The sequence below is a fragment of the Notamacropus eugenii genome, chromosome 3 (assembly GCF_028372415.1).
Source record: "Notamacropus eugenii isolate mMacEug1 chromosome 3, mMacEug1.pri_v2, whole genome shotgun sequence".
NCBI classification, from domain to species: Eukaryota; Metazoa; Chordata; class Mammalia; order Diprotodontia; family Macropodidae; genus Notamacropus; species Notamacropus eugenii.
The window spans coordinates 159,693,536-159,708,062 of NC_092874.1; the positions used below are offsets into that span (position 1 = coordinate 159,693,536).

The 14,527-nt window shown below is 35.1% G+C and overlaps 1 protein-coding gene across 9 annotated transcripts in view; it reads right to left on the minus strand.

The window, feature by feature from the left end:
- CACNA2D1 (calcium voltage-gated channel auxiliary subunit alpha2delta 1) overlaps positions 1-14,527 on the minus strand; it is a 691,308-nt gene that overhangs the window by 303,348 nt on the left and 373,433 nt on the right. For all 9 annotated transcript variants that reach the window (XM_072653215.1, XM_072653214.1, XM_072653213.1 and 6 more), the window contains one exon: positions 8,298-8,357. In XM_072653215.1, coding sequence (XP_072509316.1) covers positions 8,298-8,357 — 60 coding nt within the window. The remainder of the gene's footprint in view (positions 1-8,297; positions 8,358-14,527) is intronic.

The following is a 14,527-nucleotide window of genomic DNA, read 5'->3' on the forward strand; positions in this document are numbered from 1 at the left end:
CCTCTAATAAAATAGATCTTTGTACTCCTAATCATTTGTAAAGTTTTTTATGGTAACTGGCCATATTATTATTATTATTGTTTAGTATGCAACCAGATTAAGTATTTTTCACCAAAATGGATGTCATTTTCTAGATAAGACTTAGACATGTTTTTCTGGAAAATATTTTATTGTGATATTTCCTCTCCTGATTTTCTTTATATCTCCATAATTACTTCAATATGCAATTAAATTTTGTTTCAATGAATTAATTTCTGTGTATGCTTAGGTAACTGAAACGTACATTAGGATATTTTTTTTTTTTTACTACCCCCAAGGACTTCTGATTTCATGGCTAGAAGTACTTTCTCCACATAAAGAAGATTCCAATCACTCCATGACTTGTAGTCTCAGGCAGTTCCTATAATTAAAAATTTCATCATCATGAAATCAAATTAATATGACCCACATTTTCATAGGATGTGGTAGAATGGAAGGACTATAGCATTTCTTTGGTTGTAGTCCTATTAAAACTTATACTATCACTATATTTGAAATAGTAATACACACTCATGGTTTAATTCAAGAACTGCTGGTTCCTATTTGGATCATCATTTTTTGTTGTACCAGTATGCATTTGTCTTTTGACTCATTGTCAGGACCAATTTGTTAAGATTCAGTTCCTATAAATCTCATATTGTGTGACATTAATTTTGTCTTTAGTTAGCAGGTTTTCTTTCACCAATGCCAGCTTCCAATTTGCAACATTTTGCTCATTTAAAATCTGGTTGTTAAATTGGATATTGGATGAAAACATGCTGGTACCTAATTTTTCTATATACTGTTATTTTTTTCAGAAAGCTTTAAAATAGCAGCCCATCATATCTTTGCATATTTATATTTTCAGTTATTTATACATTCCACAATAATTATTTTTCTGGAGATTGGCTTAATTCTCCTAGAACAGCTGGAACTTTTGCATGTTGTTTATCTGGGTGCATCTAGACCAGTCTTAAATTTCTTACTGTTATTTTTCATTCTTTTTTTTAACTGCTATTTTTTTCATCGGATAAATATTTATTCAACACCTAATATTGCCTTGCAACAATGAAGAATTCTTTGATTAGCTATCCAAAGGCAATGTTCCACATGTAACAGACAGAGTAGTGTAGCACACATGATGGATGACAGCTTCAGCCCATTTTCTTTACTACAGGGGGCATTCTCAGTAAGGGGAGTGACAGTCTCCAAATAGATTGATATACAGATAATTTTGACATTGCATAACTGCATGAATAACTTTCTGTTGTCATTCCACAAAATATTTCCTCTGACTATTTATCTTACTTCATAAAGGTCCAGAGGATTTAACTTCCTTGTCCACCATCACACAGTAGTTGGAAGCTGAGCCAGAATTAAAACTCATATTTCTTAACATTTACCCTGGGGTTCTTTGAACTATACCACATCGTACAGAGGTCACACAGAGAATCTGAATTTGAAGATGAAAGATGCTTTCTAGGAACCTTTGTAGGTTCTGACCTTAGTCCTCTCCTCATAGAATTTATTACAATCTTTGTGTTTCAGCTTTAATTTCTGCTAGTGGAGGTAACCCCCCTAACAATAGGGGAAGACATTTACTGAATATTTGAATATTGCCTTTTTGTTGGATACCACAATGTTTTATAATATACTACTTGGAAATATGGAACTGGGGAGTAAAGAGATAGTCAGATCATCACTATCCATATTTTTATGTTCCTCTATTTCAATATTTGCTTTAAATATTTTTTCGTGTATCATTTTTGCTAATTACATGACTGAAAAAAAATGTATTCCCAAATTTTACCATATTGTTCGTAGTCATAAATTATCATCATGATAATCATAGAAAAAGGCATCAAATAAAAATTACCTAGTAAAAATGACAGAAACAAAATTTTGTATAATACTCAGAAAAATCCATTAAATATCTCTAAATCTGACACATTGGTAAATACTTGTGTGCTAAATACCTATAATGTTTTACATGTGAATTAAAGCCCTACAGAAAAGAAGAAAGAAAAAACATTACTTTGTGTGGGTAAATTTAAACCAAGTATAGTAACTGGTTTTCTTTCTCTCATTTCATAGAAGTTCAGTGAAGAGACCTCTGTTTCCTAACTGCAGCTTAGAAAGGTTTTTGTTTTTTTAAATAATATTAGTTTTCCTTTTGGTTTTTAGGTTTTACTAATTTTTAGGTTTCTTTTTGGTTTTACTAATTTATAAATATTGCGGGCAAAAATAAATGTTTATCATGGAAGGATTAATTTTCATTAAAACAAAAATCTATTTGAAAGAATTTTCCAGATAATAATATATGGGAAAATAAGTCTAATTTTTCAAAAGTACCACATATAATCCAGGGATACTACTATTTCAAAGAATATTTGGACAGAATTTCTTTTATTTTTCACTATAATCATTGTTTGACACAGAATATTAGCATTCCCTATTCTAGTTCTACTTTGAAACTGAGTCAACCATGATCTCCTGTGACCAAATTAGACACAATGTTGACTAATATGCCACATCCAGACATTTACAATCGCTGGTGCCATACGTAATCAATAGGACAGGCCATGAGGCAATTCAATTTAGTTAATAAAGCCAAAATAACTCAAGAGATTATGCCATGGTTTGAGTTACATAAACAGAGTCAAGGATGAATTTTACCACTTCCTAAGAAATCTTATAACAACGCATATAAAAAAATATTTAGGGAGTTCAAGAAATAAAACTACGTTCCTCAGAAGTAATGATGCTTTGGAGAGCATGGTGATAAGCATGAGGGTAGGGAGAGACCTAAATTTTCCTAATTACTCATCTGCAGTTTTCAACTTCACTGGAAAATTGCTCATGTTTTAATTCACTTTGCTTGTGAAGATAAAGCTGACATAGTTCTTTCAAATGTTTTATTTACGGACCAATTTCTCAAAGTCTGTGCCTTAGCTTTCATAGTAACAAGCGGATACTAATAACCCATGCATTAAGATCCTACTTACTGAAATACAAATTAGGCATCCCTTATGTTTATACATGTGTAAGTACAATTAATGTTATAGGCTTAGTTAGAAACAAAATTACTTTAGTTAACCAACCATTGCAATGCAATCAAATGAGATTTCAAATGCAATTGGAAAAGATCTGTTTGGGGAAATCACAGCAATTATTTCATGCAGAGCAATTATGTTTCCACTCTTTTTTTCCCTGCCACCTGCCCCCCAATAAAATAATTTGTCCCTAATAACTCACATGAAATGTCACCTTTAACACTTTCCAGTTACATGGAGACCTCAAAGGCATCTGGCAGATTTGATCTATTTACAAATATTGGTTTGAACCTTTAATGCATGACTGCATAAATCTCCATCTACTTAGAATTGTGCTCTTTGTTCCCTCAATCATATATTCACTGGGGAGCTGAGCTGGAGCTGTGGGAGAGTCGGAATTACACGATCACTTTCTTGATGCAAGCAACTTAGGCTTTTGTCTTTTGTTCTTGACAGTGACAAGGTTTCTTAGGAAACACAAGAGGGGATAAGAATAAACATTTTACTTAAATAATACTAATGAAACTTCTCTTGTACTTTGCCAAAAGCTCAGGACCACTTATCTTTCTTTTAAATGCTAATGCAATTCTTACATAATTATTTCCATTATGGTGCATTTTTCAGTAGTAAAAAAAGTGGCATTAAGGAATATACTATTACATTATATTAAAGACCTAAACATGTTTTAATAATTAAAAAAAATAACAGAACCACTAAAATAGTGCCCGTATTATTTCGAAAAAGCCATAAATTCTAAAATTCCTTTATAATATTAATATATTTGTAATTGTTTTCTGTAGTTAGGATTGAGAAATTCAAAATTCTAATCATAGCTTTGAATATGAATTTTCAGGCCTTCAGAATTATTAAATCTCTAAATTTATTTCTAAACACATATTTGAATCAATAATGACCAGAAGCTATAGATGCTGCAATTTTGATTTTCTTGAAAAAAATTAAAAAGATGGCTTTTTAAAACTTTCTCATAGCTACAGAGAAATATATCTGCATTTAATTGTAGCCTTGGGGGGGGGGGGAGGAAAAAAACAATACAAAAAAGTAAATATAATATAAACAATACAAAAAAGAAAACTTACAAGGAAACAAAGAAAAGATGGATGGTTCTCAACACAACATGTAGTATTTATCATACAGGCTTTCTTGAAATGGAATTTTACTGTTACATATTTTGAATCCTCATGTTCTGTTACATACACGATGTGACTTATTTTCCTGTCTTACTTTGTATTTAAGTTCCAGTACTTAAGTTTATGATATGTTTTTGTTTCTTTTCACCATCCTGTATTTGTGTTCTGGTGTTTGAGCCTAAAATAAAATTTAAAAAGAAATGACTTCCTGAAATTTTGGAATTTTTCTTGCCATAGCAAATTAGGATGATGAATATAGTAAATATTTATACTGTCACATACAGAGAGATTGATAGAGGGGAGAGAGAGAGAGAGAAAGAGAGGTACCTATTGTTTTGGTTTGTTTTTCTCTTCATAATTTTATAGAATACCCATCAGTACAGAAGTCTCCACATATCCGTGAAAACATGTAGCTAGTACTTTCTAGTTGCTGAGAGCTCTTTTATCAGGACTGCTGGACTGAAAACTTGAAGGTGTACGCATGTGCATATGTACATGTGTGCATGTGCACATTCATGTGTACATGTGTGTGCATGTGTGTGTATCTATCTATGATCCCACCACTCCTAGACTCTATGAGTATTTCATAGGAAATGGATCCTGAGATAGAAGTCGAAAAGATGCTTCCTTATATAAATGGCAGTAAACATGTACCTTCAATAATCTACTTTCATAGCTCCTAGAGAAGGGAACATGGAATGGTTGAAAGAACACTAAATTTGGAATCAAAGAGTCATGATATGAAATCTCATCTATAATATCAGATCTCATCTCTAATACTTAACTGTTTGTAAGGTCATGGGAAAGTCATTAAGCTTATTTGAGTGTTTCCTTATCTGAAGAAAAAAAAGAGGTGATCACTTACCAGTTCTTATCTAGTGGAATTGTCCTGAGAATCAAATGAGGTAATAGATTTCAGGTGTTCTATAAATTCTAAAGAACTATATCACTACCAAATATTGTTTTTATTATTGTTGTTGCCCAAAGAATAAAATGGAAGGGACTACTTTAATTGTCCTTCCCTTGCAGTATTCTATTTGGTAACGTGTTGACTAATCCATGACCGCTTTGGAACTATTATAGCTGCTTAAGTGATATAGTGCCATGGCAGAAAGTCAGAAATTGGTTGGTGGCTTATTAGGCAGCTCAGGTGCCACACACAGTCCAATCTCCACTACTCTGATGCCACTTTCATTTATTTGGCCATCACACTCCCTGCTTTTTTCCTGGCCCTTCCTAGGCACTTGGAAAAGTTATCAGTGTGGGATGAAAAAAAGGAATTTTGGTTTTCATTAAAGGTTCACTTTCATGTCTCTGATATTTAACTTCAGCCTCTTTGGCTATTGTGGTACTTGGAGTTTGGGTTCAAGAGAAAAAGTGAAATTTTCCCTTAAAGAAATAAGTGCCAACTTTCTTAGAGCAGAACTCGGCATGGGAATGTAGGAAGACAGCAGAGAGAAAAGGAGGTACCTATTGTTTATTTTTTTGGTACTGGATTTTCTTATGTTTGTGTTATGAAGAAACAAAGGTAAAACTAACTCTAGTTCTTATTACATAGAAAAAGTTCTCAAGTAGCTGGTTAGAGTAGGAGAAGCAGGGCTGTCATGAACAAACACAGGGAAATGATAAAGGCTGTGTAAGCACAAAGTGGCATTTTTTTGTTGTTTTCTTTTTGAAATTCAGTTTCTCAGGCTCAGGCTAAATTGTAAGCATCTGAGGGATTGATTTTCTTTGAACCCTGATAATTCACAGCTGTGCTGAGTCATGTACATTTCATGCCTTCTGACTCTGAGACAATCAGGGGCCAAATCTTTGTTATATATTCTGGGAGATTGGTCTTTTGTTTTGGGAGCATGCTCATGAGGAAGACCTTTTGATTCCCTAGAGGGCAATCTGAGTAGCCATTTGTTAAATACCCCTACTCAGATGCTGTTGGCGCTCCCCCATCTGGTGGTATATGCAGGCGATTGTATTAATTTGTTCAGACAATAGGAGTCTGGTCTGTTGAATCTCTGAGCTAATTTCTCTGCTTGTATTTTCTATACCTTCTTCTTTCTAATTAAAGTAAGAATGTCAATGCCTTTAAAGTTGTCTTTCCTTTAAAGGAACAGATCAAAGAACCTGCGTTAGAAGCCCTCCCAGTGTACTAGTGTGGTTACTAATATAGGCTGATAGTACACCTGCTGGTTTAAGCAAAGCTAGGAGGACCACTATGTCAACATTTCCTTGCCTTTTACTTGGTAAATGTGAGAGTGTGGGATTCCTGGATATCTGGGACTGATGGTGCTAGTGAAAGAAGGTTGTTATGCAGTGGAGGAACGCGAGGACTGAAGAAATTGCCTAAAGAAAACTTGCTACTACTGCTAAGAGATAAAGGGAAGGAGGATTTCAGAAAGAATGAGGTTAAATCCAAAATATACTCTAGAAACTCTAAGGTCTAATGAGATCCCTTTGTCACTGCGGGAAGGGGTGAGGCTGGGCAAGTGGTACACTGAGCCTTTAGCAGGTGCTGTCAGTGGTGACTCACTCTGGGACAACCCCTAATATCCTCACCCTATTTCTGTCCCCATTCAATTGCTGAGGTGGCCCTGGCCACCCTGCCAGTAAGTACCTATTAGTGCCCTGTTAACAGCTCTTAATACAAATGCTGATGTTCTACTGAAAAATAACTCCCTACATGTTAAATTCCATGATTTTATTTTTACAAAACAACCCTAGTTAATCACTCTGCACTCCAGCTGTCTAATTCATTTCTGTTACTGTATTAAGTAAGGAGAAACAGACTGTGCTCTAAAAAGTGGTCCCCTCCCCCAAACACTTTGGTGATTGAAAGTGAGATTTTTGATGAAAAAAAATTAAAGTGTTTTCAAACTACTTAATTGAAATTTTTTTCATTGCCTCTTATTAAGGGAAATTTTAGTCACTGTATCTTGATATAAGATGAATATAATCAGTGCCTGGCACATAAGGAGAATCCACTTGTGCTTTTTTTTTTAATCAGTCATGAGTAGAAGGATTCTTACACTGAAAAACAAGTTTATCAAAGACACATGCAAGACCTGAGATCAGACATTGTTTTAAAAAAGTAGGCCAGAAAAGGAAAAAGATGACTTGTCTAAAGTGGAACCAAGTGAATCATAAGAAGTTTAATACATTTATTCTAAGTATAATTGCATTTTCCCAGTGTCAAGGTTGTCATAATCTGAGGAGAGTTTTCTTAACTCAAAATAGTTAAATACAAGTGTGATTCTCAACAGCCACCATCCAAATCAATCTGTCGATGGCTCTCCAGACCTTATGCCTTACACAATCTACACTAAATAAACAAGTAGCTGCTTTGACAGTGGGATTTCATTTCAGATAATTTATGCATTTTCCCTGCAACACAGTCTGCACTTGAGACAATCTTGCATCTATTGAAATAATCATATGATCTCTGTTGTTTTTGATACTGATATGATCAATTATGCTTATAGCTTTCCTGATATTGAACCAGCCCTGCATTCTTAGTATAAATCCCACCTGGTCAGAGCATATGATTTTTGTGATATATTTCCATAATCTCCTTGCTAATATTTTATTTACAATATTTGCATCAATATTTATTAGAAAAATTGGTCTATAGTTTTCTTTCTCTGTTTTTGCTCTTCCTAGTTTAGGTATCAAAACCATATCTGTGTCAGAAGGAATTTGATAAGATTGCTCCTTTACCTATTTTCCCAAAAAATGTTTATATAATGTTGGAATTAATTGTTTTTTTACCTGTTTGATAGAATTCACTTGTAAAATTCCTCTGTTCTTGGGGATTTTTTTCTTAGAGAGATCAATTATGGCTTGACCAATTTCATTTTCTAAGACAGGGTTATATAGGTATTGTCTGAACCTGAGATAAGTTTGAATTCCCCATTTGCCTTATCTTTCCCACGTTTGTGGAAAAAGCCAAAACAACAACAAAAACTAAGGTATCTGTTGTGCTTTTATAATATGACCAGGATGAGATCACTAAACAGAAACTACAGCAGAATTATTCAAGAATAAGAAGTCAAACCATTAAAGATGAGGGGAAAACGATTCTTACCCCAAAATCATCCCGCCACTGATGGGCTGCTTGAAATTTCTCTGCTTTGGTTGCCAGACGCTGGAAAACAAACAAACAAAAAAGGACAAATGTTCAAAATGCTCACATGAAAATAATTGTCTTGGATATAGTACTTTTGATTTTCTGAGCCACCATCAGATTATGGAGATTCCCTACTTCTGATTACTGGATGCTTAGGCTTAAAGTATTCTGAACTGCTTCAAGACATACCATCTGAACGTATCATTATTCCTGTAACTTAGCATTCCTGAATGCAGTTTAGTTTACAGCCTCTGTGATCATCAGCATTCACCACGATTTATGTTTATCATCTGGCCAGGCTCATTTTAGAAAGGTATTCCTTCTCATTTGGTGACATTGTTTATTTCTGTACAAGTCAGATACAACAAATTCTGCCAAGCAAAACAATTGTCCATTTAGCAATCAATTTATTTAACAGTGTTGGGGGCAGCAAAATGCACTTTGTTATTTGAAGGACCAAACGGTAGAGAAGGGAGAATGCTGGAAGGAAAGTCCTGTTAGGAAAACCTCGGTACAAATCCTATCTGGCTTTTACCAGCCTTTCATTTACCTGAGCCTCTGTCTTCTCTTCCGTGAAATGGAGAAATGAGTATTCATTTAACAGTACTGTTAGTTCCATCAATGAGATGTTACCTAAGGTCTTTTAAAAACTTTAAAGCCCTAAAGCCTTATATAATGAACTGTCAGTTATTAAGTTCTTCTATATAAAGTATGGAAATATTACTACTAGGCTTAAAGATATGTTAAGATCTCTGGAAGAAGCTTTAGAGATCTTAACAATCTCTTCAAACCTGATATCAATACTTAGTGAGTTTTTTATATAAGAACTGAATAAGCAAAAGCATTACAAACATTTTATATATATACAATTTTTTTTCCTCCTAAGGTGTCTTCCAGGGCATCAAGGTGTTAAAGTGGATAGAGTGTCAGGCAAGGAAGTAGGAGGATCTGAGTTCAAAACCAGCCTTAGATACCTTCTACCTGTGTGACCCTGGGCATGTTATTTAATTGTTTGCCTCAGTTTCCCTATCTATAAAATGACCTGGAGAAGGAAATGGCAAACCACTGCAGTATCTTCATCAAGAAAACCCCAAATGGGGTTATGGACAGTTGGACACAACTGAGAGGACTGATGATCAATGACAACAAAAGGTGTCTTGCTGATCTAATAATGTATGAATTACTGGTTTTAAGGCATTAATTACTGCATGATTGCTTTTTGGAGATCTCAGATCATGTTGGGTATAAACTTTTCTGAAATACCTGCCGATCCTATTAATTACACTCAAAAAATAAGATAGCAAGATATCAAGACTTTAATATATTTTATGAAGCAACCCATAGTACTTAAACATCTGTCTCAACTTTAAGCTTATTAATATCTCATACAAACTCTAGCTCCCAAAGCACCAATCCTCTCATGTTTTCCTACAATTTGCTATTTACCCTAAAGAAAACATTCTGTAAAATAACAAAGCAAATATGAAATGTGTTTTGGCTGCCTTAGAGGATGTCAGAGGGTTATTTCAAAAACAAAAGTTATGATTCTTCTTAAACTTTTACATTCCTTTAACATATTCTTCCATCTTCCATCCCATACTTCACCACACCATGCATTAGATTAGATGATTTCTGTGGTTTCTTCCAGGCCTAAAGTCTTATGATTCAATTCAGGAATTCAACAAACATGCCTAAGACATGCAATGTTCTGTGTTAAGTGCTTAGGGATACCAAAACAAAATGAAACCTCTGCTCTGAGATTTCCCTCTACTGGATCTCACACTCTTCTATGTTCCACAGCACATTAAAAAAAAAAAAAAGATTTATTAAAACTTTTGTTTTTATATATAATAATTGCAGAGTACATCAGTTTCCCACATCACCACTGCACACCTATCAAAGAAGTGTAAGAGGGGTGCATCATAACTCCGAACCTCATTTATCCATTGAAAAGTTGTTTTTTTTTATTGAATTACTAGAACTAATCAATCAAATAAGTAAATGAAATGTGAATGACTCCTCAGCACCTCTATGGAATCAATCAATAAAAGTCATACTAGGTGGAAATAATCTAATTAGTTAATCAAGTTGGGAAGGACTGAAGGGTTTCAAAGAAATGTAATGGGATTGGTTGGAAAAACTGGACCTGTATCTTAGGGAAGGAAGTTCTAGGAGCATTCCAGCAACAGCTCAAGATTTGGGAAGCATTTTGAGGAACCAGAGGCAGGGGTGAGGGAATCTATGGCCTCAAGGTCACATGTAGCCCTCTAAGTTCTCATGGGTGGCCCTTTGATTGAATTCCCTTAATAAAAGGATTTGTTATATAAAACTTGGACTCAGTCAAAGGAAGGAGTCAAAGCCAGGAGAAGATGACAAATTAGATATGCCAAAGAAAGGCAGTGTCAGGGAAGATAACCAAAGACCCATGAAAAAGAATCTGCAAGGGTCCCAACTGTAAGGGTGAGAAATGTGTTATACACACCTTAGGGAAACTTCATGAGAATTCCAAGAAGGGAGAACTAGATTTACATCCAGTCAGCAGCCATGAGTTTACCCTTGGTCATTCATGTTTCTTAACCTTGGCTCCTCTTTCCACGGAACACTGAACGTTCTTTTGTGAGACTGTGTTCTCCCTTTTGGGGAAGGAGTGGAGGTAGCAGAGGAATCAACAGCTCTTACTATGTCATCAGGAAATATCATTTTAAAAAAAGCCTAACTATTCTGACTAATCTTTGCTCCAGTGTAGAGATATAAAAGCACTCCCCACCCACCCCTCGAAAGCACACTGTCAGACATGTCACAGGGGCAGTTAGTTTGGATTGCTTTGTCTGTGTTACAAGAGTAGTACCTTCTCTGGGCTCCCTTTCTCAATCCCTACTCCTCCTGGAAGGGTTGGTCTCACCTTCACAGCTAACTTTTGCTACTTTCCTCACCATTCCAAGGGAAAACCCTGAGGTATAAAGGCTTTTAGTATCGTCACTAAAGTGCCCTATCCAATATGCTCCTAGTAGCAGTTACCCAGAGTTAGCCTGCCTTTTGTCATTTTTTAATGGAATGATAACATCTCCTTACATTCATTTAAAAACTTACTCCATTCCCCCCACCCCTATGCCATACTCTTTGGTCCAGTAACTGAGGCCTCCTTGCTCTTTCTAGAACAAGACACCCCAACTCCACATAGTGACTGTCCCCAAATTTGGAAAGCTCTTCTTACACATTTCTGTCTTCTGACTTTCTTCAAGTCTCAGGTAAAATATCACTGTTTACAAGAGTTCTTTCCTGATGGCCTTTAATTTTAGTGCCTTCCCTCTTATTTATCTTGAACAGAGCTTGTTTGTACATAATTATTTGCAGGTTGTCTTCCTCATTAGCTTGTGAGCTCCTTGAGAGTAAGGACTGTCTTTGGCCTTTCTCTGTATCTCCAGAGCTTACCACAGGACTTGTAACCTAGTTGCTTGATGACTGTTTAATTATTCACTAACTAGATTGGAATAAGGTCTTTGAGTCATAGGTTCTTTCTGATCTCATTGGCCATTTGTATGGTGAAACCCAGGGTTACAGGTGAAGTGACCTGGAAGGTAGTGGGTGCAGAGGCTGAAGTTTTACCACTTAGCCTTGAGGTCAGAGAGATCATTAGGCATATAAAAAGATTATGGCCTACATGTGTTCCTGTAAATATCTACACATGCAACGTGCCCTATTGATTCATCTGGAAATAGGTAATAGGAGAGAGGTACACACAAGTTTTATAGGGAGGGGCAGGGTCTATTCAAGTGTATGATTGGCATTCTACCTCTGATGTTAAAAGGAAGGAGGGACCAGTCATTGAGATTGGATGGTGCATGGAAGTTTTCATGAATGGTTCCACAGAATATGGTAGGAAATCCACACCAAGGATGAGGCAGGGAGGGGGGAAGAGAAAATGTGTCTCAAGTAGGAACAACCTGCTGTGAGAAGGGATATAACACACACACACACAGTCTCACACTATATAAACAAAGACAGATATATGTATGTATGTATATATATATATATATATGTATATAGACATATAGATGTATATATGTATTGTATGTAGTGTGCGTGTGTGCATGTATACACACATGTATGTATGTATATGTAGTATGTGTGCATGTATATACATATACACTTATGTGTATATATACACATATATGCACAGTATATGTTACTACCTTTACAGATAGCCTTTAATTCACATTTAAAGTTCCATTAGCAATAAGAAGTTTTAACACCAATGCAGAATAACTCCAAAAAATCCTGTTCATCTCATTTTCAAGAATACACTTTGCCTGTCACATGCACAATCATACAATTACTTTTGGAATCTGCTTTTTCCATCGAATTATTTGATCAAAAGCTTCTGATAGACAGAGATTAACATTAAACTTTAATAGAATAGGACATATGAAACTACAATTCAACTTACATAACCCACTGTTTATCCATGGTGGTAGGAACAGGTAGGAATGATAATAATCTTATTTTAAAAGAAAAAATAGAATATTTAGGGAAAATATGTAATTTTTTTCCTTGTTTCTAATATATTACACACTCATATAAATCAAAAGTTTAGGGATGACATATTTTCACTAAAAAAGTTTGAATATGAATCCCTTCTCAAAGCTAATTTACTATGATTTCTCATTAAAGTTTCAATGTCTAGAACTGAATAATCATGAGAGGTTACCTACCACTGATGTTATCTTTGTATTTCAATAACTTTAGTGAAAAGATCAAGGTCAGTAAAGTTTTTATATGAAAATAATATAACACATAATTGTGCTTCAGATATCAATGCCTCCTTCTAGGTGCTTTTGTCAACACACCATGGTGAATGCTGTTCTGTGTTAGCAAATGCCAACTGCTCCTGGCTAATAGAAAATTACTATGTCTTGTGGACATTTCAAGTCCCTAATTAACTTCTAAACTGGCCAAGTGCCATCTTATTTTAAAGGCCAAACAACCTGCAATTAAATCCTGCAGGCAATTTGTGCAAGGACAGCTCAAGCCTAGCCTTAATAAAATTTAAGCATTAATGCCTCCATGCTTCAATATTTTCCTGCACAAGAAGACCCTGCTATGGTGTGTTATGCTGCATTTCAAGGAAGTCATAAAATTTTATTTTTCTCATTTGCTGATTTATTGTGACATATTATGGAACTAGACAACAAAATGAGACTAAACATGAGTATAATATGCTTTTACTCAACTCCACATAACACTAGATTATCCATTGCTTAATTTTGCGCATTCAAGAGGATAGTTTAGGAGAAATGTCATGAAATAACTTAAAGCTAAATATGCTAGTATATGAAAAAATTTACATATATACGTACACATATATTATGTGTGTGTGTGTACACACCTATAAATCTATATATTGGGAAGTAGCTTAGTAGAGCAAATAAAAAGGCAGCTTTAGCATCAGGCAGACCTAACTCTGATAGCAGATGTGAGGCTAGACACATTCAAAGATTCTAAGTTACAAAAGAATTGCTAATATGCATTTGGAAAGGGAATTTATCGCTAGAGTGTTCCTCACATCAATGAAATCAATGAAATGTGCATAATATATATTATACAGTATTTGACAGGGACATGTGCGTATATCTTTGTACCTCCAGAAGGTAGAAATATAAATAAAATACTATATAGGTAAATAAATATAAAATCCTACGTTTGCCATTCAAACCCTTCCCCATGTGCCCCCCCCCCTCCCAGTCCCCCTTTTTTTTATGAATTCCTCCCTTCTGCAAACTCTGCAATCCAGTAACATTCGCTTTCTTGCTGTTTTCGGCACAAGTTACTCTATCTCTAACCTCTGTGCATTTTCACCGGGTATCCCTCATGCCTGGGATCCCCTCCCTCCTCAATTGCCCCTCGGCTTCCTTCAAGTCTCAGGTAAAATCTCGCCTTCTTCCAGAAGTCTATCCCAGTCTCCCTTAATGTAAGTATTTTCCCTCTCAGATTACCACTGATTTATCCGTCTTTGTTAAATAGTTTGTTTTTTGCATATTATCTCTTCCATTAGATTGATTATGAGGTCAGGTACTATATATTTTGGTTTTCTTTCTATCCCCAGGTCTCAGTACAGTGCCTGGCACAGAGTAGGAACTTAATAAATGCTTACTGACTATTGTATACGTATGTATACACACAATGACTGC